Source organism: Enhydra lutris, unplaced genomic scaffold (genome assembly GCF_002288905.1).
Source record: "Enhydra lutris kenyoni isolate GAN:26980312 unplaced genomic scaffold, ASM228890v2 scaffoldscaffold13, whole genome shotgun sequence".
Classification (NCBI taxonomy): domain Eukaryota; kingdom Metazoa; phylum Chordata; class Mammalia; order Carnivora; family Mustelidae; genus Enhydra; species Enhydra lutris.
Window position 1 is genome coordinate 32191031 of NW_019154097.1, and position 27510 is coordinate 32218540.

At 47.3% G+C, this 27510-nt stretch overlaps 1 protein-coding gene across 2 annotated transcripts in view; it reads left to right on the top strand.

Annotated features, from left to right (window-relative positions):
• Window positions 1–27510, top strand: part of LOC111146148 (GTPase activating Rap/RanGAP domain like 3) — a 129274-nt gene that overhangs the window by 72515 nt on the left and 29249 nt on the right. For both annotated transcript variants that reach the window (XM_022501568.1, XM_022501569.1), the window contains 12 exons: window positions 286–349; window positions 2365–2391; window positions 8376–8451; window positions 9128–9226; window positions 10697–10800; window positions 14661–14769; window positions 16644–16689; window positions 17543–17649; window positions 20052–20167; window positions 22030–22134; window positions 23154–23228; window positions 26463–26574. In XM_022501568.1, the coding sequence (XP_022357276.1) occupies window positions 286–349; window positions 2365–2391; window positions 8376–8451; window positions 9128–9226; window positions 10697–10800; window positions 14661–14769; window positions 16644–16689; window positions 17543–17649; window positions 20052–20167; window positions 22030–22134; window positions 23154–23228; window positions 26463–26574 (1040 nt within the window). The remainder of the gene's footprint in view (window positions 1–285; window positions 350–2364; window positions 2392–8375; window positions 8452–9127; window positions 9227–10696; window positions 10801–14660; window positions 14770–16643; window positions 16690–17542; window positions 17650–20051; window positions 20168–22029; window positions 22135–23153; window positions 23229–26462; window positions 26575–27510) is intronic.

Genomic DNA, 27510 nt, shown 5'->3' on the forward strand with positions numbered 1-27510 from the left:
TAGTCAGGCTGCCTGAAACCTGCTCCTGATCATCCCTTCCTCTCCTATTAGACGAATGTCATCAAGGGCCAGTTATATAAGTAAAGTATGTGTGGTGTTTGGTTACTCTCATGTATTCATTCATTAAGCACCCTATGTGATCACTGATCTCCTGAATGCCCAGCCCTGCAGGGAATCCAGCTGTGATTTTTCTAGGAGATATTATTTCATTTCTCTGAAGCACGGAGACTCTCTCCGAGTTAAGTTTCCACCACCCTGTGGCTCATTCTGTCCTTTCTATTTCAGTGCCATGAACCTGGACAAATTTGAGAAAGGCCCCAGAGAAATTTTTCATCCTGAGATCCAAAAGGTAACAGAATTCTGTGTCTCCTAATGGTAGACATCGGATCACAGTGTTAGATGGGAATGGACAGAGCATTGGTGATTTCTCAGCCTTGGATCTAAGCCTAATCAGAACCACCTGTGGGGCTTTGAAAACAATCATCATAAAGAACCTTACAGTTGAGATTCTGAATTGTCAAGGGGGGGGGAGATATGCATTTTTCAGGAGTTTCGTGGGTGATTCTGAGGCGCAGCTGCATCTGAGAACCACAGAACTCTGTGGTCCTTGATCCAGGAGCCAAAACGGTGTATGTTCAGAAAGACCTTATTAGCTTAAAAGCCAGTCTTTTTATGGAGTGATGTAGAATTGTGTGGAGGGTGAGGGTTTTTCTTTTTTTAAATACTAAAGCACAAACTATTTATTGAGTTCAGACTCACATAGAACACTGTGCAGGATACCATAGGGAATAGAAGGTATCCAGAATCCATCCTGTTTTCTCAAGCCCTACTGCTAGGGAAAAGCAATCTGCCTTGGGAGGAAAAAGTTTAGAGTCTTAATCTAGGTAAAAGGCCATCAGAAAAACGTCAGCCAAAATTTGTCTTGTTTCAATTGATAGAGCTTTGAAATTCCCCCCTTGAAACTTAGACGCGCCGCCATCACCTAGCGCCAGCCGTGTATCAGAGCTAAGCTTCGGGGAGGCCAAGGCCAGGTGATCAGGAAGAGGCCGGAGAGGCAGGTGGGAATTCCGTCCAGGAGACAGCAGGGAGCTCTGGAGTCTTGAAGTGGAGGAGCATCGTGCTTAAGTCTGCTTTTCGAGGAAATAACCCAGAGGGTACGAGGAAGATAGGTGGGAGCGTGAGCAGCCTTTGCTTGCATACCTTTAAAATAGTTAGCTTTTAAAATAAAGTTAGCGCTTTTCGGCTTACCCCCCAAATACAGAGTGTTGTGAATCCCCGTATCTTCTGTTTTCATGTAATGTTTAAAATAGTATTTGTGTCCTGACTCAACCCCAGAAGGAATGGAGGCCAACATAGGTGCGTTCGGTTAAACTGCACGCAACATGAAACCGTGCGATGCTTAAAAACTAATTCTTGATGCTGAATTTTAAAACGACTTAGAATTATAAATATGCCTCTCTCCATGTGCCTTTTTTACTTCATCTGTACAGGCTCTCGTATTTTTAATCCTTCCCTTCTTGGAGTCTTGGCGGGTCCCCCAGACAGGGGCCCGAAACCCCGCGGAGCCCCTGTGGGATGCTTCTTTCTGCCTCCTGAGTGTGGGCCTCTCTGCTTTCCCTCTTCCACGAAGTCAAAGAGGACAAGAAACAGGATATGGCAACCTTCTGCCTCTTTATATCATAACTCTGCCTGTTTCTCACCAAACAAAAGACACCTTCCACTTTCCCGACATCTGTGTTTTGACTCTCTTTCCCTTCACGAGGGGCTGCCCACGCGCTTTCCCGCCATCCCGGGTGTGTGAGCGTGCATGTGTGTGTGCCCCTCCATGGTGGTGTTTTCACTGCTGCCGCCAGCTTTCTGTCGCCGTGCCCGAGGAAGCTCTGAGCCGCAGGTGCTGGGGAGAAGAGGAAGGGAAAAGGTCTCAGATCCAAAAAGTAAACAGAAAATAAACCACATTATAAAGAAGGCATCTTTCCACCAAGCAGGAAGATGGCTGGTGCTATTTAAAAATGTCATTCGTCTGCTTCTGGCTGCTATACCATAGTTAGATTTTTCCTGGCCAAAATCTTTCCAGAAGCAACCTGTGAGAAGCTAGCTTTAAATAGATTGGGAAATCTGGGTGTCTGTGGGTTTCTTCTGGTTGCTATAGTTCGTCTTTGTTTTTCCAAGAGTTGTGCTCTAACGTGACTCTCCCAGATGACCAGGTAGTTGACAAAAATCCGTACAACTAAACTGGAATATTTTACGCACCTCTGGGGGGTGGGGGTGGGGAACGGTATCCACGGGAGCTTGGCTTTCACAGAAAGTCAAAATAAAATCGTCACTGTTAAGCATGGACGTAACTTTCAAAATTTGGTTTGACAGGACTTGCTGGTCCTTGAAGAACAAGAGGTAAGAAATTTTATGAGAAATTTTACATTCCTGCTACCTTCTGCCTCTGTGTTTGTAAATGTGCTTCTCCCTTCACCCCGACCGTGACCTTTTCTTTCAGTCAAACCTCTACATGGATTTGCTCACTGAGCTTACTGTCACTGAAAGACTTTGTCGACATGTTTTCTCAAGGTATATTTCAGGACCTCCTATGCAGCCAGCTATAAAGATATAAAAACAAGCTACTTAAATCTGCTTGGAAATAATCAGAGTTTAGCCTCACGATCAGGGCAAGTAACGGGGTTTTCATTTTCATGAAGTCAAATCGAGAGGGCATTTGTGCTTTATTAGCACATCCGATTTATGGACGCCATATTTATTTACACGTCTCCATCCCTTGTTGCTCCACTATTGGGTTTTCTGAGGACATAACAAACATAGGGAAATAATTTTTTTAAAATGCTATCAAAGGCAATTGAGTAAATTACAGTTTTTGCGTATCATGCCTCTCCGGTACCTAGTCGTACCATCCGTCCAGTTGCTCCGGCCAAACTTGGAAAAATCCTTAACACCTCTCTTTCTCTCACACCTAATCCTTCAGCACATCCTGTGATGACTTCTTCAAAATATACTCCTAATTCAGATGTTTCTCGAGGTTTCCACCACGACTGCTCTTATCCCTTGACGCCGCCCCATCGTCTCTGGCCTGCACCACACAATCTCCAGCTTTCTGCTTCCACTCTGTTCTGTTTCTCATGTAACAGCCCAAGGGTCCTTTCAGATGTCAAGTCAGGTCACCCCTATGGTGCAGGCTGTCATGGCTTCCCAACGCACTCCAAGTAGAGCCCCGAGTCCTGACTGGGGCCCCCCCGGGGGCCTGTAGGACACCACTGTGCTGCCTCTCCTGTCTTCTCCACACGAACCACGAACCACGTTGACGTGCTCATTCCTTCACCTGCTCGGGAAGAGCCCCCTGTTCCCACGCCCTAAGGATGTCCCTCCCCAGACCTCCTCAGGGTCGTACCTTTTCCTTGATATCAGGGTCTCTGCTTGGAGAGGCTGTCCTTGACCACTCTGTCTAGGGTAGCACACCCCGCCTCTCCCGCTCTGCCCTGCACACCGTTTTGTGTTTCTTTTTGACACGTGTTTTCATTAGCTAGCTGTGTATCTGGTGCCCGCTACCCCAAGAATATGAGTAGCATGAGAGCGGGGTTGGGGGGGGCTTATTCAGTTTCCTCCTGGCGGTATCCCTAGATCCAGTCAGTATTCGGTGGTTGAATAAGTGGATTATGTATTGATTGAGTAAAGTATGAAAAATAATGATGCCATTGTAAAGAATGAGGTGAACCTTTATTTACTGGCACAGAAAGTTTCCCACAGCAATAGTTACGGGGGCAGTGGGCAGGTAGCAATTCCCAGGGCAGTACCCACAGTATATCCCCAGTTGTTTTTATAAACAAACGTGTAGGTATATTCAGTCATTTGCTCATTCTTTCATTGATTCAACAAATATTTCCCAAGCTCCTACCATGTGTGCCCCATGTGCTGTTCGCGCCATTGGGAATACACTGACGAGTGAGACAAGGTCCCTTCATGGACCTTCCAGTCCAGTGGGGTAAGACCAATGACACAACTGAGCAGATGTGAACACAGTAACGTGATGGCCCCAAGAGCTGTGAGGAAAAAAAACCAAAGTAGGCGATACAGGGGAAGGAGTAGGTTTTTGATATGGAACAGAGTAGGTTTGTCTGAGGCAGTGACATCACAGCTGATTCCTGAACGCATCGATAGACATGCAGAGGAGCCAAAATAATGTGCCCCAGGTTGTTGGCAGGGGTTACTTTGTGCAAGGCAGTGGGGGTGTAGGGTGGGCTGCCACCAAGCGCCAACAAACAGAGACGTCCCCACTTTTATCCATATATTATCCACATATGAATCACACTTGTGATGACAGTATTCATGAACTCCATGTATGATTTGTAGAAGGCAAAAAATGAAAGTAAGACACATTTCTGGCAAACATTTGAAAAATACAGAAACACTCTGGGGCACCTGGGTGGCTCAGTCGGTTAAGTGTCCCAACTCTGTTTCAGCTCAGGTCATGGTCTCAGGGTCCTGGGATCGAGCTCTGCATCACGCTCCACGCTGAATGCAGAACCTGCTTGAGATTCTCTCTCCCTCTGCTTCCCACTCCCAATTCTGCTCACTTTCTCTCTCTCTAAAATTAAATAAATTTTTTTTTTAAAAAGAGCCCTTGTTATAGTGCGTTCAAGGAGGTGTGAGCAGTGGTCATCTCTCAGCGTTTCCCTGAGGATGTGGCCAAGGCTCTTCTGCTGGCTTCTCAGCTCAGAGCATTCATCCTCATCCCACCCAATTATACTAATAAACTACCAGCTGCAAAGATGAGCAGAGAAACAAAATTAATAAGCAGCACCAGTGATGTCCCTGAAGGGGTGGCGTTTTGGTAAAGTGTGGTCAGTGTCCTGAAACCCACGTTCTGGGTGCCCACTACAGAGAGAGGCCCCACAGCAGAGAGCATTGTGCCCCAGGTCACACCAGTGAGAGAAGCGCAGGAACATGTGAATAAGAAAAATACCAAGGCATTGCCGGAAAAAGAGTAACGAGGAACCTGGGGTGTCCACTTTTGAATCAGGCCATCATTTCTCAGTCCCTCTGGAATTACTGGAACTTAGTGTCCCCACATACTTCACTTTCTTCCAAAGAAATGTAATTCCTAGCTTCCTATTAATTCCCAAGGATATGACTGCACTTTGGTTTGTTTTTTGTCTCAGACCATTTAGAACTTAAAAATCAAAAGTCCCACCCAAGCAGGAATTACAAAATGACCTTATCTCTATGATGAGTGTCTGGGCAGGGTATTAAGTCCTGAGAAAACCAGTTTGCATGGATCCCCCCCTACCAGTCACCTCCTTCCACAGGCCCAGATCTGGGCTTGGGATCTTGAAAGCTCCCTCCCAACCCCCAAGATCTAGTGCTGGAAGAAGCAGCCCACCTCTTGAGGTGCTAATGCTGTTAGGTTCAGTTGTTTGTTCAGATCGGCTCTGTGGTGGTCAGGTAGCCCCAAACCAAACTATTCCCTCCCAAAGACTATCTCTGCCAAAAATACAAAATCTACTGCATTCCATAACACCTTGATTTCTGGAGATAGGCGAATATTCCAAGTTCACCAATGACGAAACTTGGAAAGCCCTAGAAACAAAATTAGCTGGAGACCCTGTAGGTGATTTCAGGTCCCTAACAAGGCCTTGCAACAATGGTGTTTGTGGAGTCTCCACCTGAAGCAGGAGGAGTCCTCAGCCAGGGTCCTGGTCGCAGGGTGCCAGTGGCAGAGCCATAAAAATTCTTGAATGCTTGGCCCCCATGATCAGGTGGCAATGGGCCCCATTTCTGGGTGTAGCTCTCCACTTCCCTCAAACCAATACCGTGCTGAGAAGACCAGGCTGCAGGCTTGGGAAGAGCACTGGGTCAGAAGTCCAGAGACCTAACTTATGGCTCCCATTCCACTGTCCACTTAGTGCCAGGCACGGGCAGGCTAGCCTTCCCTGGTCTTCACGTGTCCTGTCTGTAAGATGACAGTGTGTACTCAGTGGGCCGTGGGGCCCCTTCTGGTTCAAACAGGCTGCTAGACCCTGGTTCATGACTCTGGCCATTGACCCAGTCCTTCTGCCCTTGGCTTCCTAGCACTCAGCTTGGCTGGACCCAATGTCATGCCTCCTCACAGTCTGCTGATTTGTTCCTCTAATCCAGTGGTTCTCCACGCAGGGTCCTTGAACCAGCAGCATCAGCCTCACCTGGGAACTTGTCAGAAGTACAAATTCTTGGGCTCCCTGGGTGGCTCAGTTGGTTGAGTGTCCCAACTCTTGATCTTGGCTCAGGTCTTAATCTCAGGTCCTACTCTCTAACCCCCTTGATGGGCTCCATGCTGGGGGTGGAGCCTACTTTTAAAAAACCAAATAAATAGAAAGAAAAAGAAATACAAATTCTTGGGCCCTACCCCGGAACTGCTGAATTGGAAACTCTGGAAGTGGAGCTTAGCAATCTATTTTAAGAAGGCTACCAGGTGATTCTGACACCCGGTCAGGTTTGAGACCCACGGCCTTGGGCTCTGCACTGTTATCCTAAGAGGACCATCTGTGAGAGCCCACACTACTGTGTGCTATTTAAGGGATGCACCGGAGTCTTGGAGGCAAGTGATTGCTGTCATCATTTCCAGAACAGAGAAGGAAAAGCTGGCAAGTTTAGGATCCTCAAGTGGATAGAGACCCCTGACAAAATTCTAAGAAATTGCCAAAAACAAGTCTGTGAGGAAGGAGGTGATCATTTGGCGGCAGCTTGTGAAAAATAAGTAGGATCTGACCAGTTCTGCTTCTTCTCTCGGGTATCATGCATGCAATCATTCCGTGAATATTTACGAATCCTCTCCAGTATACCCAGCACTGTGTGGTGGGCACCAGAGATCCAGTGAGAAGTAAGAGGTATATGATCCCTCCTTCACAGGATATATGTTCTCGTGCTAGAGACAGACACATTGCACATTTAATAAAGGAACTACAGAGTATGGGGCACCTGGGTGGCACAGTCCGTTAAGCATCTGACTCTTGGCTTCAGTTCAGGTCTTGAACTCAGGGTCCTGGAATCAAGCCCAGCGACCTGCTCCAGGCTCAGCGGGAATCTGCTTGTCCCTTTCCCTCCCCCTCTGCCCTTCCTCCCACCACCCCAGCCCCCACACACATACACTCTCGAATCAATAATTAAAATCTTAAAAAAAAAAAAAAAGTTACAGAGTATGGATAGTGCCAAGAAAATTTAAAAAGTGCTGTGGCAGAGAGTCATAGTGGGGGGTGGGGATGACTTTCTATGGGAAGTCAGGGGAGACCCCTCTGGAAATGGGCATTTGAGCGAGGCCTGCGTGATTGGAAAGAACAGCTGTGGAGCGGGTCCAGGTGAGGACTCCCCTTGGGCCTGTCCTCCCTCTTCCGCACTCTAGAGAGGAAACCGCTCGCTGGTGCATGTGCGTCTGTCCCTCAGCTGTGTTGGGGACAGAAAAATGCTGAGAAGCACAGCCTTGGACCCCAGGATTTTCAGTCTTAATTCTCCCAGACCCCGCTGTCCTGAATCCCCGCGTTCTGCCTTGATTCCCCCCGCCCAACCTATGACACAATGGCCAACGCTTCAAACACCTTTGTTCCTAGCCTACCCCTTAAGCGACCACCAAGAATTCCCCCATCTAGTGCTGCATCAAATGGCCTTGTAAAAGTTGATTCTCTCCAGCCTCAGATATTATTTTATTATAAAATACTTCAGATATACAAAAAAAAAAAAGAGAGAGAGAGAGAGAGAGAGAGAGAGAATAATATTATGAAGATCTGTAAACCAGTTATCCAGTTTAAGGAAAAAAAATATTGAAAGTACCGTTGGGCTACCTGACTCCTTTGTCTCTCTTCCTACAGAACCTATCATCTTACGTTTGGTATTTATTATCCCCAGGGGGTCAGATTTTAATCTTATGTTTAAAGTCGAGGTAGTAGACTGGACATTTGTAATAGCTGTTTCTTGATTTCTGTCCCCCTCCCCCACATATCTGTTTTGTGACTTCTTTAAGAACTAGGGAAAACAAGCTTTTAGAATAAATTGACTCCATTTTCCATGTCTGTTCCCAAGAGCCCACAAGATAGCAGCCTAAGATCGTTGTGTTTGGTTTTGAATTACACCGAGCTCTCCTGTGTTAACTGATCAGAACATGGCACCAGGCCTGTGAGCTCCTGCTGGCTCCCTGACTGGAGGTTTGCCCCAGAATGGACCTAGCATCCTACAGAAGCCATTAGTAATGAAGTTACCGATGAATTAACTCACATCAAAACAGAGAGTTTCAACCGTAAGCTCTCAAAACCTGCAGAAATAATGATCTTGTTAATATCGATCAGCTAACTGTATGCTCTGATGATAAAGCTTACATCCAACACCTTTTGTTGTCTCCTTGTAAGGGCTCTGTGAATTTCAAGTTTGGGGTTCTCTTTGCCAGAGACGGGCAGCTCACAGACGACGACATGCTCAGCAATGGTAAGTGTCCCCTAATTTGAGCCACTGTTCTGCCTTGTTGCGGTTTTGACAATCCAGACTGAACTTACCTGTTGAGTTGGAGTCCTTAATACAAAGAAAAAGCCAGTTGTTTCGTGAGATTTTAGGGTTAATTTCCAAGTAAACTTTATAAGGCAGGGGTTGCCCAGTTTCACTCCTTTGACAAATATTTATTGGTCACCAGACTTGTACTGGGCACTGGCACCCAAGAGGGAGTCTAAGTGGAAAATGACACAGGATGTGAAGAATTTGGTTCTATGTCAAAGTTCCAGTAGCAAAGGAAGGTCTCCAATTTTTATGATTGGGAGAATGATAAAATGGTGCCATTTTCCATTTTTCTTCAGAACCTTTCACGTTAGATACTTATTCATTATTAAAAGAAGCAGTTCCAGTGTTTTCCTTCTGCAGTACTAACCTCTGGTGATCCCCGTGTGGCAGCGGGACGGTGGGTCAGTCTGATTCGTGGTTGTCCTTTCCTTGGAATCCTGGGAACTGTGCCATCTCCTGTGTGGTCTCTGGGAAGGAAGTGTGACCTCTCTGTTCTGTTCGTCTGCTGCCCACATCTTTAGAGCCTCTGGGTTCAAGTGATTTCAGTGCATGTTTAGAAAACGAAGATGTGCTGATTCTGTATTTCTTCCCACTTTACCTCTCCCTACAGAAATTGGAAGTGACGCTTTTCAAAAATTTTTAAATCTTCTGGGTGACAAAATCACCCTAAAGGGCTGGACAGGCTACCGCGGCGGTCTGGACACCAAAAGTAAGCTCACCTCCTGATCTCTTCTGTGGTCATTTGTGTAACTTCTAACAGCCAGCCTGATCTGTGTTTGGACTTATACCCAAGCCGGGGGAAGGGATGGACAGGGAAGGGTAAGAAGACCGTCACACCCAGTCTGACACAGGGTGGCTGGACACTTTTAGGGGCTCCACTGAGTTTTGTAAAACCAAGTCAGCCCTCCCATTCCTTCGGTGTGTCAGACCATGGTCTGCCTGTGAATGCTTACTGTTGAGTGCCTCTGCATGCCAGGGCTATGCAAGGCACTGGGACGTAGCAATGGATAAACCACCACGGTCCCTCCCTTTCTGAGATCTTATAGTCCAGGGGATAGCACAGACATCGAACAGATAATTATGAAATGCCTTAGCAGAGTACTTGGAGGAACAAAGAAGAAAAAGTACAGAGTGCCATGGGGACATTTTGTCTAATCTAGGGGATGGGAGAAGGCTTCCCTGAGAGAAGATGAGAAGGAGTGATTTGAGTCCTGAGGGGAGAAAGGAATTCTAAGCCAGAGAACATTTATGAAGTCCCTGAGTCAGGAAAAAGCCTGATATGTTCTAGAAACTAAGAGGACATCTTTATGGCAGAGGGACTAGAGAAGAGGAGGGAGTGATCCCACAAGGTGTTGGAGATCACATGTATAATTTTGGATTTTATGGTAAATGGAATTGGATGGCACGAACGGATTTTAAGTAGACGCGTGGTGGGATGAGGTTGTACTTTGGAGCCAAACTTGCTAGCCAAAGCGTAGGCAGCGGTCCAGCAAGGTGCATGAGCACATGGTGAACAGGTGCAAGGCTCGTGAGGTCACCAGCCCCGGGGCCAGTACTCAACCTCTCTGTCACAGTCACGACTACCATCTGCTGACGGTCTCTATGGCCAGGCACCCTGCCAAGCACTTTACAAGTAGAATCTTGGACACATCCCTAAGCGTTAGATACTGATTTTATCTCCATTCTCAAATTAAGAAACTGAGGCTGCAAGAAGGTGAGGTGACGTGGTCAAAAGGAACATAGCTGAGAACTTGAACCCGGGTCTGCCCCCCTCTAGAGCCCATGCTTTCAGCCACCATACCATCTGCCAGTGAGCATACTTGCTTTGTTTTATGACAGTATAATTATTTGTACATCATCTTGTGTTAATCTGGCCCTGTACACCGGGAATAACTGGGCGGCAAGGAATTATAGCACGTTCTTTTTTAGCCCAGCCTTGTACGTGAATCAGATAGCAACTGAGCTTAGAGTGGGAAGGAAGAGGACTCTCCACATGGGCAGGATCCTTGTATCAGTTGGAGAGTGAGCCATATGTTGCTTTTGCTCAGGCGGATAATCCACAATGATCTTAGCGAATGCACTCACTGTATGCTGTATTCCCCTAACCGGCAAATAAAGACCATTTCCTCAGGGTCTCAGAATTCTCTGTGCCTACTAAATGCGTGTTTGTGTCTTACAGACGACACCACAGGGGTCCATTCAGTTTATACTGTGTACCAAGGGCACGAGATCATGTTTCACGTCTCCACCATGTTGCCATATTCCAAAGAGAACAAACAGCAGGTACGTGTGAACACAGGCTCTTTGAGAACACGCAAAGCATCGAATAGTGTCTGAAACGTGGAGGAAGCATCATCGCTCTGATTTCATAGCATTAGAAACTGTGTGTGTTAGTATGTGAACTGAACCTCAGGCACCAATGTAGGGATATTCTTTACAAAATCTGTATATTTGGACTCTCAGTGAGCCTTGGGAAGAACTGTCCTCACTGATGTTGTCCCCTTAAAGGAGCAGCGATAACGTTGCGCACACGTGTCCGTGTGTGAACATGTGTGTGTGTTTGCCTGCGTGAGTGTGGTTTTATAGACTCAAAGTGTTTTGCCTTTGCTCTGTGACTTCTCATGTGCCTGGTGTTCCGTCAGAGACTCCCCAGGACATAAAATAAGCGGACCCTGAGCGATGGCTGGCAGCACGTTTCAGGTTAACGCAGGAGGTTGACGCAGGAGTTTAACGCCAGGTGTCTACACACGCTGGGCCAGGTTGGGGGGAATCTACCTGAGACACTCCTCATGAACCCCAGAGATGGGCCATTTCCAGGAGAAAATTTTCCAATGTGTAGGGGAATTCAGATCTAACAAAGATACATGCTGCTGGTTTTTGAAGGATTTTGGGGGGTGGATTGCCATGCCACTTAACTTTTGATTAGCTTCCTCTCCCCTTTTTAAACATTGAAGGCATCTGTACAAATAAATATCACCAATATGAGTGGACAGCTGGCCAGCAAAGATCTGTGAGAAGTAAGAACCTAGAGAGGGGTTGTGATGGGCCAAGAAGGCCTATTTTTCTGAGCACCTGTAATTCTTAATTTCAGTAAGACTTTAGCAAGGGGGAAAAGACACAGCACAGACCAGAGCACTAAAATGCAGTGTTCCAGTCATGAGAGATCAAGGTGCTTTGGGGACATGGCAGGGAGGGGCAGGGAGAGCTGACCCTATTGGATGGTCTGGGGCCTGGCCCTATTGGATGGTTGGTGGATTTGTCCCACAGGCGCTGGAGACCCACTGGAGGTTGTAAGCTTGTTCTGGTTTTAGAGGACTCCCTCTGGGAAAAATCAGGTGGAAACAGGAAGTACACCGGCCCAGGAAGACTGCTTCACGGCTGAGGTCACTTCCTGTAAGGCATCCTCGTTTGCGTGGTTGAGGCTGCCTAAGTTCCTGCAGGAGCTGAATCTCTTAGGATTCTAGGATCACATGCAGAAGAGTTGCTGAGCTGACCTTCCCAGTCATCATGAGTTATATTGACCTGTTACAGTTCCACAGTGATATCACAGAACTTCCACACAAGTGTTTTGTAATCCTCCTCCTCCTCCTTCCATTCTGACCTTTTCGGCCTTGTGCAATCACCAAAATTGCCCACATCTCGTGACAGATGGGGCATTAGCCAGAGAGACAGGAGGAAAGAATGTGACAGCTCAACCTTTGCCCAACTCTGAAGACTTTAACCTTATCTCTTTGAGGGGCTGTCCGTATGTGAAGGTCAGCCGTGAAACATCTCCATGTGGACCATGGTCTCCGTGGGTAGCGCCTGGGTCCTCCACTGGCCCAGCATCGGTAGACGTGAGGAAAATGAAAACTTTGAAACTTGTCTCTATCACCGGGAAGATCACGCAGGTGGGCAGAGACACGCGCAGGACGCTAGAACCTCTAGTGTGCCCCGTCAGGGCAGAGCAGAAAAGAACCCTTGACCATGAGCCTCTCTCTCTACCTCAGGGGCTCAGTGCAATAGACAAAAAGACAAGGGGCAGCCTGGCTCATAAAATCTTGGTGCTTATTGACCTCCTAACATCTAGAACACGAGTGGAACCGTCTGAGCCGTATCCCAAATCTGACATAAAGAAGCCAGTTCTCACAGTCTGTAAACTCTGGTATCCCCGTGACATCCGCCCCTCTTCTCTGGTGCTGAACCAAACCTTAATGGGGAGTGGAAAGGTTGATATGTGCCTCTCTGGGACCTTACCTTCCTCCTAATGTGTCCTGATGTCCCCCACCACCACCATCTCCTGGTCTCCCAGCTCCAGGGCCCGCAGGTAGCATCTAGTACTGGAAGAAAGCCCAGGCTCAGGGGCCCATCTGGGCCCAGTTCTAGGCCCACCAGAGCTAGCTCTGTGAACTTGGGCACATGGAGACCCTTGCCTGGCCCAGGGCACTGTTCTTGGCCCTCTTGTCTCCTCCTCCTAACTCTCATTCACCCCTACCCCATGATCTCCCCTGGTCTCAGGACTTTAAAGAGCTTTTATTAGCTAGTGACACCCAAATGTACATGTCCTGCCAGAACTCCCTCCGGAAGTCCAGACTCAGGTGCGCAGCCTTCTTCTCAACGGCCCCCTGGGCTGGACGCCTCAAAGCTCACGGGTCCAATACTGAACTCTGGCCTCCCACGGCCTTTCTTATGTCAGAGGAATTGCTGGGTCATGTGGTAATCCTGTGTTTGGGAGTCAGCCTATACCATTCTCCCCAGCAGCCGCCTCATTCTGCATTCCCACCAGCAGTGCATGACAGTTCCACTTTCTCCACATCCTTGACAGCACCTGTTATTCCCAGGCTTTTTGTTTTTTCTTTGGTTTTGTTTTATTTTGGAATAGCTCTCCTAACGGGTGTGACATGGCAGCTTGCTGCGGTTTTGCTCGTATATATGGAGCATCTTTTCCTGGGTTTATCACATGATCTCTCGAGAAACATTTATTCAACTCCTTTCCCCATTTTTTAATCAAGTTATCAATCAAATTATTAATCAAGTTATCTGACTTGTTGTTGAGTTACAGGAGTTCTTTATGCATTCAGGATAGAACCCCTTATCAGATACGTGGTTTGTAAATATTTTCCCCTGTTCTGTGGGCTGCCTTTCCACTCCGTTGGTGTGGAAAATGCACAAAAGCTTTCCGTCCGATGTGGTCCAGTTTATCTCATTTTTCCTTTTGTTGGGTGTGCTTGTGGTGTCAAGGCCAAGAAGCCAGTGCCAAAAATAATGACTTTCTGAGTTAAATTGAATTGAAATGATTAGAACATCTCTAAACCTTCACTTCTCACTTGCAAAAAGAGAGTAATGTCGAACACGGATCAACGGGGTCCTGTTCTCCAGGAGCTTACGGTGTTTAACAGGGCACATGCTGGGAAGCCACAAACAGTGAATCACTCCGTTCGGCCGATTAAGCAAAGGTCTAGGACAGGGGTTGGCAAACCACAGAGCATGAGCTAAATCTCACATACTGCCTATTTTGTTAAATAAAGTTGTTGGAACACAGCCACGCCTACCCAGCTGCTTTTGTACTACGACAGCAGAGCTCCTGGTTGTAAACTGACGATATGACCTGCAAAACAGAAAATATTTACGATCTGGCCCTTTACAGAAAAATTGGCTGACAACAGATCTAGGAGATCATTTTTGAAAGGTCAACTGAGGTCAGATTAGGTAAGCCCATTGTCCTCACCAAGCACATTTTGCAGAACTAGCTTAAGGCCTTTATAAACGTGTACATGTTGAAGCCCCCTCCCCAGGGAATTCTGACGCAGAGCCTCTTGTCTGGGGCCCTTGAACGTCAGGCTAAGGAGATGAAGCAGGAGTGAAGGTGGACACAATCAGAGCAGCAAAACGGGAGAGAATGGAGGCAAGGAAGCTAGTCAGGAGGCTGCCGCAGAAGGGAAGACAAGAGGAAATGCAGATCAGCATTGGGCAGGGAACAGAGGAGTTAGATAGGAGAACCTGGATGCCGGGTTGGTAAAACATGAGAGGCAAGAAGTTAAAGATGGCGGAAGTGTAGGGCTATGTGATCTTTGCAGTTTGCCATAGTGCGTTAGTGTTTTAACCCTGTGAATCTATCACATTTGAGCGACCTCCTTGATGACGTTACTTATGCTTACATCTAGGTGGAGAGGAAGCGCCACATTGGAAATGACATCGTCACCATTGTGTTCCAGGAGGGAGAGGAGCCTTCTCCTGCCTTTAAGCCTTCCATGATCCGCTCCCACTTTACACGTATCCTGGACCTGTGTGAATGAGTTTAGTGAGCTGTTGGTTGGCCTCATGGGACTAAAATGACCCTCAAAACTAGTCTGACAGTTGACTTGCTTGTCGTGGTTGTTTTGCATCGCTAGATTTTTGGAGCCGCTATTCTGGACTTTTCCCTTGGGGTTATATTCTGCCCTCCTCTTCCCCCGTCCACTGGTATAATGGATGGATTCATTCTCAGAGAATTCTAGGCTTCTAGAATCTCTTTCCTTTCCTCAGGTAGTCTATGAAGTAAGGGAAACCACCTACCATCCATCAGTAGTAAATGACCTAGAATCATAGGTAGTGAACCCTCTGGAGAAATCTGCTTTAAATAAAAATTTGAATGGAACTGAAGTTATTAGAATTCAGCTAAATTTAGTTAAGTAAAAATTTGCAAGTTAAAATAAAAAGCCAAAATAATGTTTCTTTGTTGATTCTAAATCCTGGAGATAGCTACTGCATTACCTCTTGAAATTTAAGGAATGATGGAATTAATCATATTTTCACTCGCTCTTCCCTCTGCTTCCTTAAACCCTGCTTGGCTCGTCCCACTGGCAGAGTCCTGCTGACCTTCTCTGTAATGTCCAGGCTCAGCTTGGTCAAACAGACATAGGACATGAGCTTGGCAAGCCTGATGGAGGCCATCATGGCCTTGTTGCTTTGGGTCACAGGCCACAACAGTGAGACCCAATCCCGGTGTCTCCATAGGTTATACACAATGGATAAAAGGCAGCTATCAGGCATTTTCAGGATAAATTCTGGTCTAGATATTCATGTTCCCTGGAAACTCCAGTAAAAATGTTGGGAGACAGGACCATTGTCACCTATCATGTCTGGAAATGGATTGCTCTGCCTGCTTTGAATTATTCATTGTAACCTAACAATATAGCATGTAAGTTCTTTAAAAGTGGAGAATGGCCAAATTTCTTCCAGGAGAGCAGGGGAAAAAAAAAGTATAAGCACCTACACTTCAATAATAATGGTTTTTGCTCCTGTCCCTGCTCATCGTGTGATATCTTCCTCCATTCCCTGGGATTTAGGGCCCCCGTTTCCCCTTTCCTGCAGCAGTTCTTGTAAAACAGAAGTTTTCTCCAAGTACCATGCAGGGGGTGCGAGGGAGGTGGCTCTTTAAGTGACCGAGAGGTGATCATTGTGTTTAGAAATTCCTTTAGTTGTAACTTTTAGATTTGGGGCTTGACACATTTGTTTCTGGAAAGGGACAGGCAGAGAGTTCATGCACATTCTTTCCTCTGAGTGCAGGAATGGAAACACTTTGAGGGACTGATGGCCTTTCAGCCCTGGTAAAGGAAAGCTGAGGGTGGGAGCTGGCAGGGGAGAAGGAAGAATAGGAGAAAGAAAGCTGGACAAGGTATTTTAGGCTCCACGCAGCTGACACAAGACAAGTAGTTTGAGCTGAGAGGCTGCCATCAACTGCACTGTCAAAGCCAGAAGGAGAGGGAAGGTGTGCGGCGGAAATATTTAAATTGTTTTTATTTTTAAAATGGGTGAGAGGAAATCTATGTCTGATTTCATAGTGGGATGTTTTGTATTTCCAAGCAAAGGAATTGCTTTTTTTGCCTGGTTGCCTGCTTAGCTGAATAGTAGCTGTATGTACATTGCTTTCCTGACAGATTGGGAGACTAAGCTCTTTCCCCAGAGGATGAGCTCACAGAGGTCGAACTTATGTCTTCCTGAGCTGTCTCTTAAAGAAGTCAAGGCTCCATTTCCACCAAAGAGTGACAGATGCCTTGAGCACAAAAGTGCAGGTCTAGGATGATTCTGCACAAGGGATTTCAAGACACAAGCCATCGACAGTGAGTTTTGGTGTTGTTGATTAATTTCCTTAACCACCACCACAGATATTTTTGCCTTAGTGAGGTATGATCAACAAAATGACAATTACAGGTAGGTGATGACTTTCTCTCAGTTGCTTCTTCTCATTCTCATGTTTACTTGTTAATTTAGCATCTATTCGGTGACTCTTGATATAATGTATTTGTTGATTGATTTGATGTGAGTGTCCTCACCTAACAGAACTTTCTTCAAGGCCATCATCTCTTTGGGAAAAACTTGTTCCATATAGTATTGCCCTGTGCAGTAGACCCAAGGGTCAGGGTCAGTTTGGAATTTTATTGTACCCTAAAACGGGCACAAATTTGTCATGTTTGATCTTGACCAGAGCACCCCCTTTCCTAGGCCACGTCCTAGCCCATGTATCCCTCTGTTCCCAAAAATTAATCTGTTAAAAGGGAATCGTGATGTGAAAAGAACGTGAACTTTGAGCCAAATAGATTTAGGTTGGAATCCCGGCTCTGTCCCTTATTAACTTCCTGAATTTGAAAGAAGTGTTTATCTTCTCAAGAGTCGCAGGCCTCATCCATAGGACAGAATAAAAGTAATGCTACTCCCTTGGCAGGTTGATGAGAATCGGTTGATGCTATATATTAAAATACCAAGTATGCTGCCTGGTGTTTAAGGAGTGCTCAATGGTGGCCTTCTCTATTATTCCTGGTGTTCCTGACCTTGCCAACAGCTTGGTAGGTTGGACCATGAAGGATGCAGGAAGACTTGGCCTCTACCCTCCTCTCCCTCCTGGGAGAGCCTCACAGTGGCTGAGCCTCTGACAGCCCAGAGACGGCACTTCTCTTATGGAATGAATATTCTTGACATATCACATAGGCAACTGAATAAATGTAAGGTCTGAATATTGCTGATCTTTGAAGAAAAACCAAATAATTCTGAAATGTTCTCCACATAGGCTGAAAATATTTTCAGAAGAAAGTGTACCACTCTTTGGCCCCCCCTTGCCATCCCCACCGGTGTTTACAGACCACCAGGAATTCAGGGACTTTTTGCTAGTGAAACGTAAGTTTCTATTTTGAAATTTTTTTGCAACTTGTTCTATATCAGAACACATGTCTTCAGATCCTCCAAGGACGCTGTCTAAGAAAAATCTCGTTGTTTAAACGTTGATCCCCTTCCACATTCTGTTAATTCTTCATGAGAAACATTCGGTTTTCTGGTAGTGTTATGTAGGTCTTCTCCTGTGTCCCAGTCTGTATCGACCATGCTGCTCACCCGCCTTGAAGATTATCTACACTCACCTGCTCACGATACAGGGGCCTCAAATTTGCTTTGCTGCCCAGGCTTCTGATATGGCCATTTCTGAATCTCTAGCTACGTGTGTATCTGAGTCTTTGTTGGAGAGCGGGAAGCAGGTGGGACAAAAAGGGTGGTTATGTGGGTGTGTACTTAGGGAAAGGGGAGTTGTTAGCAAGTTAGGGGGGGGTGCATGGGGAAGGGAGAAGACAGACGGACAGAGAGAATATGGATAGGATCATACAGAACCTGACCATCCAGGCTTCACTAGCTGGTGAGCATACATTTTAGCTCCACTGATAATACCCTACCTGGCCCCATGCCCCCCATCTTCTGAACCACAAGAGCTCAGCTACATCCCTCCCCAGAATAGCCCTTAGTTATGACAGCTGGAAGTTCAGCTTGCAAACCCCATTCAGGGGCATGTTCCCAGTGCTGCCAGATAGTCCAAGTTTTCCAAACGAGACAGAGATCCAAAATTGTATGTGAAATTGTCTGTGTCTTAAAATGGGGGTCCATGTGTTTCACGTCCAGAGGATGGATCTGGTGGAGAGCAAGGAACAGACCTGAAACAAAGAGTCAGCAACAGAGAGCTTTAGCAGCTAGAAATGGGGAGGGTCTTGGAAGGGGTGTGGGCTTAGGAAGTAAGCAGTCTTTGCAGAATGCCCCTAGCAAGGGAAGGGGCTGCTGCAGGCCTGGAGCCATTGAATCCTGGTTAAAGATGACTTAGCAACCTAAGAACCCAGCTGATGAGTGTTATCTGCTGATTTAAACGGAGTCAGTCAACAGAGTGATTTTGAGGAGCCCCCTCGGGGCTGGGTGGACACTTGGGTGGAATGAAGCAAAGGCTTGATCTACGGTTGAAAACCTGCACAGGTCAATAACGTGGAAGAGCCCAGGCTGTGGGCTGTGAAGAAGGGTGTTAAAGGGTTGGAGCATGGGGCCAGGATGGACCAGGAGGGGTTGATGGACTGAGAGAAAAGGTAGAAGCCAGGTCTCTTTGAATTCAAAGTTGAGGCAGCAGGAGGGAGGAAGAGGGCCAGGCAGGAAACTCCAAGATAACAGGAAATGGGTTTTCAACAAAACTTTTGAACTTCCCCCCCCTTATTTGGCCCAATGGGTCATTTTAAAAGCCCCTCCCCCCACCGGGGTACTAAGGAGAAAATATCCTCAAACAAAAAATTCGCAATCACAGAATTAGAGAAAATAGTAGGCATGCCTTAAGTGCATGCAGTTTACATTCCTCGAGAGATGTCTTGCCACAGACGAGCCCAGCTTGCCCCCACCTCTCAGATCCTTTCTAGGAAATGTCTGAGCCCAAGAAGTTCATTTTTCAGTCAGTGAACACTGTCCTTCCTTTGGTCCTTCCTATGAGAAAAATAAGAGTTCATATTTATTCAGTTTGGTGCTAATTCCTTATATGTATTATATCACTTAAATTCTTACAGTGACCTTATAAGGAAACAAGGTGACATCCATTTTACGGGGTTAAAAATGAGGCCCCAAGAAGCCAAATACTTTACTTAAGAGTGTGGCAGCACTGCTGGGATTCAAACCCATAACTGCCTTGACTTCAAGCTCCAGACCCCGTCGTGTGCACTTTCTGTTCTGTGCTTGAACGTGGACTTGGACATTTCACTTTACTGCTTCTTAGTATCTGTAGTCCACTAACCACCAGCTTTCTTTCCCAGAAGAAACTTCCACTAGGGTAAGAATCCCGGTACTCTGTTAGGCAATTGTTACTTCTCTTAACAGAATGTAGCGAATATATATTTAATCCTGTGGAATGGCATCCTGGTGGTTGGGCCCATGTGTTGGAGGAGTGTGTTTAGATGGTTGGGTAAATGGGTAGATGGATGGATGGGAGGAAGAATTGGTGGACGGGGATGGGTTCAGTGTGTACGCAATCTTCTAATTAGATACATACCGTCTGCTCAGGAAGCTTACAGTCTAACAGGAAAAGTAAGACAGACATACCTATGGACTACGGGTTTGTACAGAGAAATTGAGAGAGTTTTTAAGCATTCTTCCATGAAGGAAGGGTCGCACCAGTGGTAACACCAGTATTAGGGAAGTGGGTGGTGTTCACTGAGGAGTTTCCTTGAGAAGAACATTCTTTGATAGCCAGTCAATTTTTGTAACTCCCTTTATAACTTGATTTATTTTAGTAATTAATGGTGAAAAAGCCACTTTGGAAACCCCAACATTTGCCCAGAAACGTCGACGTACTCTGGATATGTTGATTCGATCTTTATACCAGGATTTGATGCCAGATTTGCATAAGGTAACCCTGGGTCTGTGGTCTTCTTTCCTCCTCATGGGTTGGAGCTGAGAACACAAGTCCTAGTGATGAGTCCTGGTTAGGAGAGCCGAAGAGTCGCCTTGGTCTCTGAGGCTGTGGCCACAGGACTGACGGCCATGATTTCATTTTTGCCATAAGAGAGGGCTGAATGTCCAGATGCAGGAAAGTGATTTGCAGAAATCACAGGCCTGTGGAAATGGAGGTGCAGGGGGGCGTGAGTATCAATCCACCATCCCCAGAGCACTGGAGAGTGCTTTTTTGGAGTGGCTGTCCTTGGTGTCACTACTCAACGCTACTGGTGCCATAGAGCTGAGGGACAACCGAGAGTGGGGATTTTGGAGAGACACTGGGAGCTTTTCGAGTGTTTCTGGAGCTTTACTGGCTAGCCCCATGTTCAGGCACCTGAAACGACCTTTACATTTACTGCAGATTTGCTTTGTGCCAGACGCTTCCTAGGCTGGAGGTATCTCCGCACGGAGGGGACCCAGTGCCACCTCAGTACCTGGAGGGGCACCCGGGCTCCTTGGAGGCCTCCAGACTCAGTGAGAGATCACTGGATTCCCTGGGCTCATTGATGCAGAGTGATAGCATTCTGTTCGGAAGCGGTTGCTGCCTGCCACAGGGAAGCACAGAACAAACAGGGAGACTCCCCTAGGCCCCTTGCATTCATAACCTCCAGCAAAAGGCCCTGCCAGCGAGGCTTGTAAATAAATGGCGTGCGGGGTTCAGGTGCTCAGGTGCGGAGATGAAATTATCCTTAATGAGCGGGTGCTCATATGGTCCTTTCCCTTGGGCACCGTGAGCATCACCATTTTATAGGGTACCCCTTGACCTCCAGCTGGCCGGTTCACCCTATCTGCTCTCAGGGATTCGGCCAGACTAACTCCAGGGCGCTAAAGAGCCAGACATAATCACTCACCTGTCAATTCTTTTATTCCCCTAAAGTCAGGGAGGGGTGCCGAGAGGGTGTCGAAATGAGGACACAGTGCCCCTCGGGTCTGAGCTGAAGCATGGATGCCTGACGCAGGCCTTCCCCAGCCCCCTGTTGAAGCCAAGCCCCCCCAGTAGATGCTCTCAGATACCGTCTGTGTGTCCCCTTCGCAGACGTTCTCCCATGTGCCAACCACGTAATCAGCTCCTCGCTCTGTCTCTGCCATTACGCTGTGCTGTCCAAGGACAAGGACTTTGTTCCCCACCCCCGACGTGTGCCAGAGGAGCAGGCACCCAGTCAGGGCTTGCTGATGAAGGAGCATGCCCATTCTCTGACTACACCCCAGAAGAGAACTGTCGTTTACTGAGCGTGTGCCCAAGCCCTGTGCCCAGCCCCTTGCACGCACCTGCCTGCGTGATCTTCATCACACGCCTGGGAGACGGGTATCAGCCACGCAAAGACGCTGCGACTCCAAAATTAACTCACTTGCCCAACGTTACTGCGAAGGCCACGGCGTTGCACAGCCCCAGGGGTACCGTTCACCTTGAATTCTGGACGCCTTGTTCCGGCGGGGAGGGGGTTGCTCTATGTGAACAGTGTCCTAGAGCTGTGCCCGGCGGTGACTCCATCATCACACCCCAGAAGCTAGCAAGCCCCGGAGCTGCTGCGTGCTTGACTCCAAAGCCAGTGCTCTCGGTCAAGGTGCGACCCTCACTCTCCACCCGCTGGCCTTCTACCCCCGGCGTCTAGCACCAGCCCTGGCCCGTGAGGGATGCTCCATGCAGGCTTGAGGAGTGAATGGGCACAGAGAGTTGAAACAGCATTTGGACAGATAGGTCTGTGCATTAAGAGAAGCCAGGGGATGAGACTCGACAACCGTTTCTGGAATTCATAACTTGTTTCTCTTTCCTAGAACATGCTCAATAGACGGTCTTTTAGTGATGTCTTACCAGAGTCACCCAAGTCCGCACGGAAGAAAGAGGAGGCCCGCCAGGCGGAGTTTGTCAGAATAGGGCAGGTGGGTTTTATTCTGAAGCCTCTTCAGTGAGATGTGCAGCCGGGAGCCCCATCCGCACCAGATGGTCTGCCTGTGAAGAGTTGGTCTATGTACTCCCGCAGGAGCTCTGTAGTTTCTCTCAGGATAACTGTGGAAACCAGGAGTGAGATTTTTTATAATCACGTAGGCAGGGTTCTCTGCAGGTGGGAGTGGGAGCAAAGCCTTCTGCTGAAGAAGGGATGCCGCTGCCTCCAGGCAGGAGGCCATAAGGCCCAGATGGGGCTCCCTCTTGTCAAGGGAGCATATACCATTTGCCTCCCTCCTGAGGAATTTCTGAAGAGCAAGGAGTCCGTGTAGGGAAAGCACCTTGAACTCCCCTGGCAGGAGTAGGCACACCCGAGCTCCCGCTCTGCTACTTGGAAGCAATCCTCAGAGTTAGGTGGCTCCCACGTAGCATCTTCTTCCAGATCCTGGAGGAAATCACTCCTGCTTTGCCTCACTCCCATATGATGTTCAGATGTCTCCATTCTGGGAGGTGACCCAGCTTTCTGTCTTAATCCCTTGTCCCAGCACGAAGGAGGAGAGCTGCCAGCTGCGGCCAGGGTTCTGACCCAAAGGGAAGAACCAAGCAGCATGACCCAGGAAAGCTTAGGGGCAAAAGTAACTTAGCCCCAAACAGGTGCACTGTGACAGGGGCTCTCCGACGCAGGTCCTTGTTTAAAGGCACTCTGACTCTGCTTTCTGAGATTCTGAGTCATGAAGTTTAGGAGGGACCTGGGCGTGTTTTCAGTCTCCCGGTGTAGGAATCACTGCCCTGAGATACCCATGAGTTGAAATGACAGGACGGGGTCCTTCAGGCTGGGACATTGCCATTAAGCTGCATTTCTTAGCTTCAGTGAGAGGGCAGTGTGCGAACCCTAAACTATAATCTAAAATGGCTCCTATTTGATTAAAAGAATTTTTTTCAAATCACATTTGTTGGGCCTGCGGTTCTTTTACTGCCTCATAACGAACTTTAAAAGAGATCTCTGTTCTCTAAGGCACTGAAACTGAAGTCCATCGTGAGAGGGGACGCTCCGTCAAGTTTGGTGGCTTCGGGGATCTGTAAAAAAGAGGTGAGTCGATGCTACTCTCAAGTTCACCTGTGAAGGTCCTTTGTCATGAGTGAAGTCACTGCGCTTCTTAGAGATTTGTGGGACAGGCGGGAGAGATGAGCTTGTCTGTTGCAGAGTCCCCAGGGAAAGCCCCAGATAAAGTCGAGTAGCATTTAGGGAGAACCGCCCCCCCCGTTTCCATAGTGTGTGTTGCTTTTGCTCGCTTAACGGGAGCAGAGCTGCTGGAGCAGGCCTGGTGAGGCGGACGGGGCTGGGCAGTGCTCAAGCCTCATGTGCATCCAGAGCGCCCGTACATCTCGACCACATGCGTGTTCTGATGCTGCTGCTCCGCAGAAGGCTCAAGATTGTGCATTTCTCACAAGCTCTCCTGTGGTGCCTGGACACACTCCACAAAGCTCTAGCGCTGTGTGTCTCCAGGTTTTGTGTGTACTACAATCATCCCCTTTTTAATGTCTGATTCAGTAGGTCTGGGGTGAGCCCTGAGACTCTGCATTTCTAACGAGCTCCCAGGAGATGCTGATGTTGCTGGTCAGAGGACCACAGCCGAGAAACCACTGCTTCCTCTATCGTTCATTCAGTCACCCCAGAAATGATGTGGTCCGTGTATCTACTTCTCACCTCCACTTTCCTTGGGGGAAAAAACGAGGTGGTGATCAGGAGGAGAAGAGCAGACGATAAACTGGCCACCCAGAAACGTACCGTGCACGTGATTTTGTATTGTAAACAAATCTCTATGTCCCTAGCTATGTCTGTGTTCCAAGTATGACAAAGTTCGCTACGTGGAACAAACCCGCAGACAGTGCATGACTAGAGAAGTGTCTGTTATAAAAGCAAAAGAGTTGTGATTGCTTTTACTTTAATGATAAAGGTAGAAATGCTTTGTATCTGACTTACACTCTCTTTAAAGCCTGGTTTCCGGGAAATGATGAGCCCAAAATACAACTGATGCTAGAAAACCACAACCAGTTTAAGAGCAGACTGATGGCAAAGCATCTTTTCCAAAGGTTGCATAAATTCCCACTATCGGCTCTTTGTGTGAACGGTAGAAACCACAGTGTATCCAAGAGCTCTATAAATACCAGATTCCAGCAGGATTTAGTAACCTTGAAAAGAAGTTCTTAGACATCCATAAAAATGAAAGTCTGTGGAAATGTAACTTGTTTGCTGGTAAAGAGCAAAGCAAGAACTTTGATTTTTTTTCTATCCATTCAGAACCTACCAGTGTGCCCCAGGCCTGCCTTGGAGAAACACTGACCTAGAGGCCCTCACGGACTTCTGTGCAGCTGCCTCCAAGCAGACCAGAGTCCCACATGCTGCTCCCAAGAGTGTCTTATTTCCAAAGAAGAGGCTTTGTCAACCTCTTAGGCACCCATCAGTCCATGTGCTGTATTAATGTTCTTAGAGGGTCCCATGCTCTAAGGCCCCATCCTTGCCCTACAGACTCTACACCAAGCCCCTCACTTGGCAGAAGGGAGTCCAGTGCAGTGGCAAATGCCATCAGTCTTCAGAGTGGAGCCTCTGTGGGACCAGCTCTGGGTTCCTGTCACTAATACTTCATACATGGTGTCCTTGGGCAACCTGGAGTCCCCGGCCCCTTTGAGAACCCAGGAAAGCAGTGGTCACCCTCCACACACACATACACTAGCCCATTAAAATGTATGGATAACACATGTACACAACATTTTTAATACAATTTCAGGGCTTCCCACACCTCCTCAAGCTCTGTCTGGATCCTCTAGGACCCTCTTTGAACCCCTGTCTGCCTAAGTGTTCTAAATTTGTGTTCTCTGCTCAGAGAACATTTTGTTATTAACAGTTGGTTTTTATGTCTTGGTGTTACCTAATGCTCAGACGTCTGGGTCTGTCTCCCAGTTGGCCTTTACAGTGGCTTTGCTTTTCTTCATGTCCACCTGCTATAAGTCACAAAGTCAGAATTTCCAGACATCTTCTTAGGGAAATGCCATTCTAATTAATGGCCTGCGCTTGTGTCACCCTTTCCAGGTTGTAAAATGTCTCCACTTTCTTTGTGTGATCTTTCCAGAATGGCCCAGCCTTATCTTAGCAATTAGAAGATTTCTTTGGAGGCTTGTGAGTTTCTTAAAGTGACAGCATACTTTTCTAAGACAGCGGTAGTGCACACGTATTTACCCTCATCCCAAATGACACCCTGGAAGGTGATCTCACTGCCACCACTTCTACTTTCAGTATGCAAACATGGACTCTCCCAGTGCACGCACACACCCCCATGTGCTCACACACACACACGCCCATGTGCATACACACATGTGCATACACAGGGTCTTGTACCACCCCCAGGGAGCATGTCTGACTGAGAGTAAATCTGCAAATGTGAATCTTTGACTTGTCCCTGATAAGCTCCCAAAACATCTCTGTCCTTCGAGACCAAGCCTCCTGGCTCCGGGCATTCCCACGCAGCTCTGGGGCAGCCCTAAGGGAGGGCTAACCCTGATGCCTGAACCAGGTATGAGACGAAGGGCAAGAGCACACACGATATGACTACATTGTGTGGGCTCCTGAGCCCGTTTCAGGCAGCCCCTCCCTTATTCTAACAAACATTTTATTTTTTTTTTTCTTCAAGCTTTTGTAGCCTTAAGTGGGTCAGTAAGCATTTTCGTGTTAAGGCAATATCAACTTCTTGTCTTGTGTACGCCTTCGTAATTTTACTGAGTCAGCAGCACAGATCTGATTTTTTTTAGAGTTACATGGGTCTTCCTTGAGTGATGAGCTCCTGTGAAGTTTTCAAAAAATAGGCCGCAATTGGTCCAATTTCAGGTATTAAGGAAAAATGTTTGCTTGGAAGACATTACCAATGTTTTGGCGGCTTGTAAGGAGGATTATTACATATGGAGACACGTCATTGTGCCTACAGCCTGTGCCTTCCCTCTTTTCCTGCTGCATATGTATTTGAAAGACTTTTCTTCTTAAGAAAGTTTACTGAGGGGCACCTGGCTGTCTCAGTCGGTGGAGCGTGCGACTTGATCTTCAATTCATGAGTTCGAACCCCATGTCGGGTATAGAGATTACTTAAAAATAAAATATTTTTTAAAAAGATAAAAAAAAAGCCAAAAACAAAGAAAGAAAGGTAACTGAGGTTAGGGCCTGTTTAGCTTCCCGAGCTGCGGTCTCAGGCGGCGTACCATACGTTTCTCTCCAAGGGACCACAGGATGTCCTTCCTGGTGCACTTACTTTCTGATGCTTTTGTTGCCTTGCAGCCTTGGGAGCCCCAGTGTTTCTGCAGTAATTTCCCTCATGAAGCCGTGTGTGCGGATCCCTGGGGCCAGGCCCTGCTGGTTTCCACGGATGCTGGTGTCTTGCTAGTGGACGGTTAGTGAGTAGCTGCTCCTTCAAATGTCTTCATTTGTGTAACTTGTAGGGCTTCTGAGACGTGTGACAGCCAGTCAACTCCCTATAGATAAATGTGTCACCAGCAGTGAGGTTAGCGAAGTTTTCCTTTCCTTACAAAATTAACCCCTTCTTTTCAGGACAAGCAGAGGGGATATATGCTGAACGAGCAAGCCACAGGGTGAGTCGTGCATGACAGGTTCATGCCTGCCCCGAATCTGATTAGTCCATGGACATATAATGACCCGCAGAAAGAATCTCCTTTTTGGCCAATACCTATCATGATTCTAACATTTTACCTTAAATCAACATCTCCTATCTCAGGGACATCCTCTCTCTCTCTCTCTCTCTCTCTTTAATGTTTCTGATTCAAAAAGTATCTTGTGTCCAAAACAAGTAAGAAGAATCTTAGATAACCCAGTTTTGTTGCATATAGAAACAGAAAGATTTGACAGGAAGAGAGATTCCAACTTAACATAAAATCAAACTTTTTGACAATCAAGTGGATCGTTGTGCCTGGGGACGTGGTCAGTTCCCTGTCACCACAGATCAGCCATCAAAAGGACATGACCGGGGCGCCTGGGTGGCTCAGTGGGTTAAAGCCTCTGCCTTCCGCTCAGGTCATGATCCCAGGGTCCTAGGATCAAGCCCTGCCATTGGGCTCTCTGCTCAGCAGGGAGCCTGCTTCCTCCTCTCTCACTGCCTGCCTCTCTGCATACTTGTGATCTCTGTCTGTCAAATAAATAAATAAAATATTTTAAAAAAAGACATGACCTTGGCAAGGATGCTGGAGAAAGAGTTCAACTTCAGATGGGGATTTCATTTAGACTCGAGGACTGTGTGGTCCCTTCCAGCAGGAGGCCCCTTTGGATCTTTCCAGACTATCGATGAAGGTTAAAGGGTCTCCTGGGGCTTCTG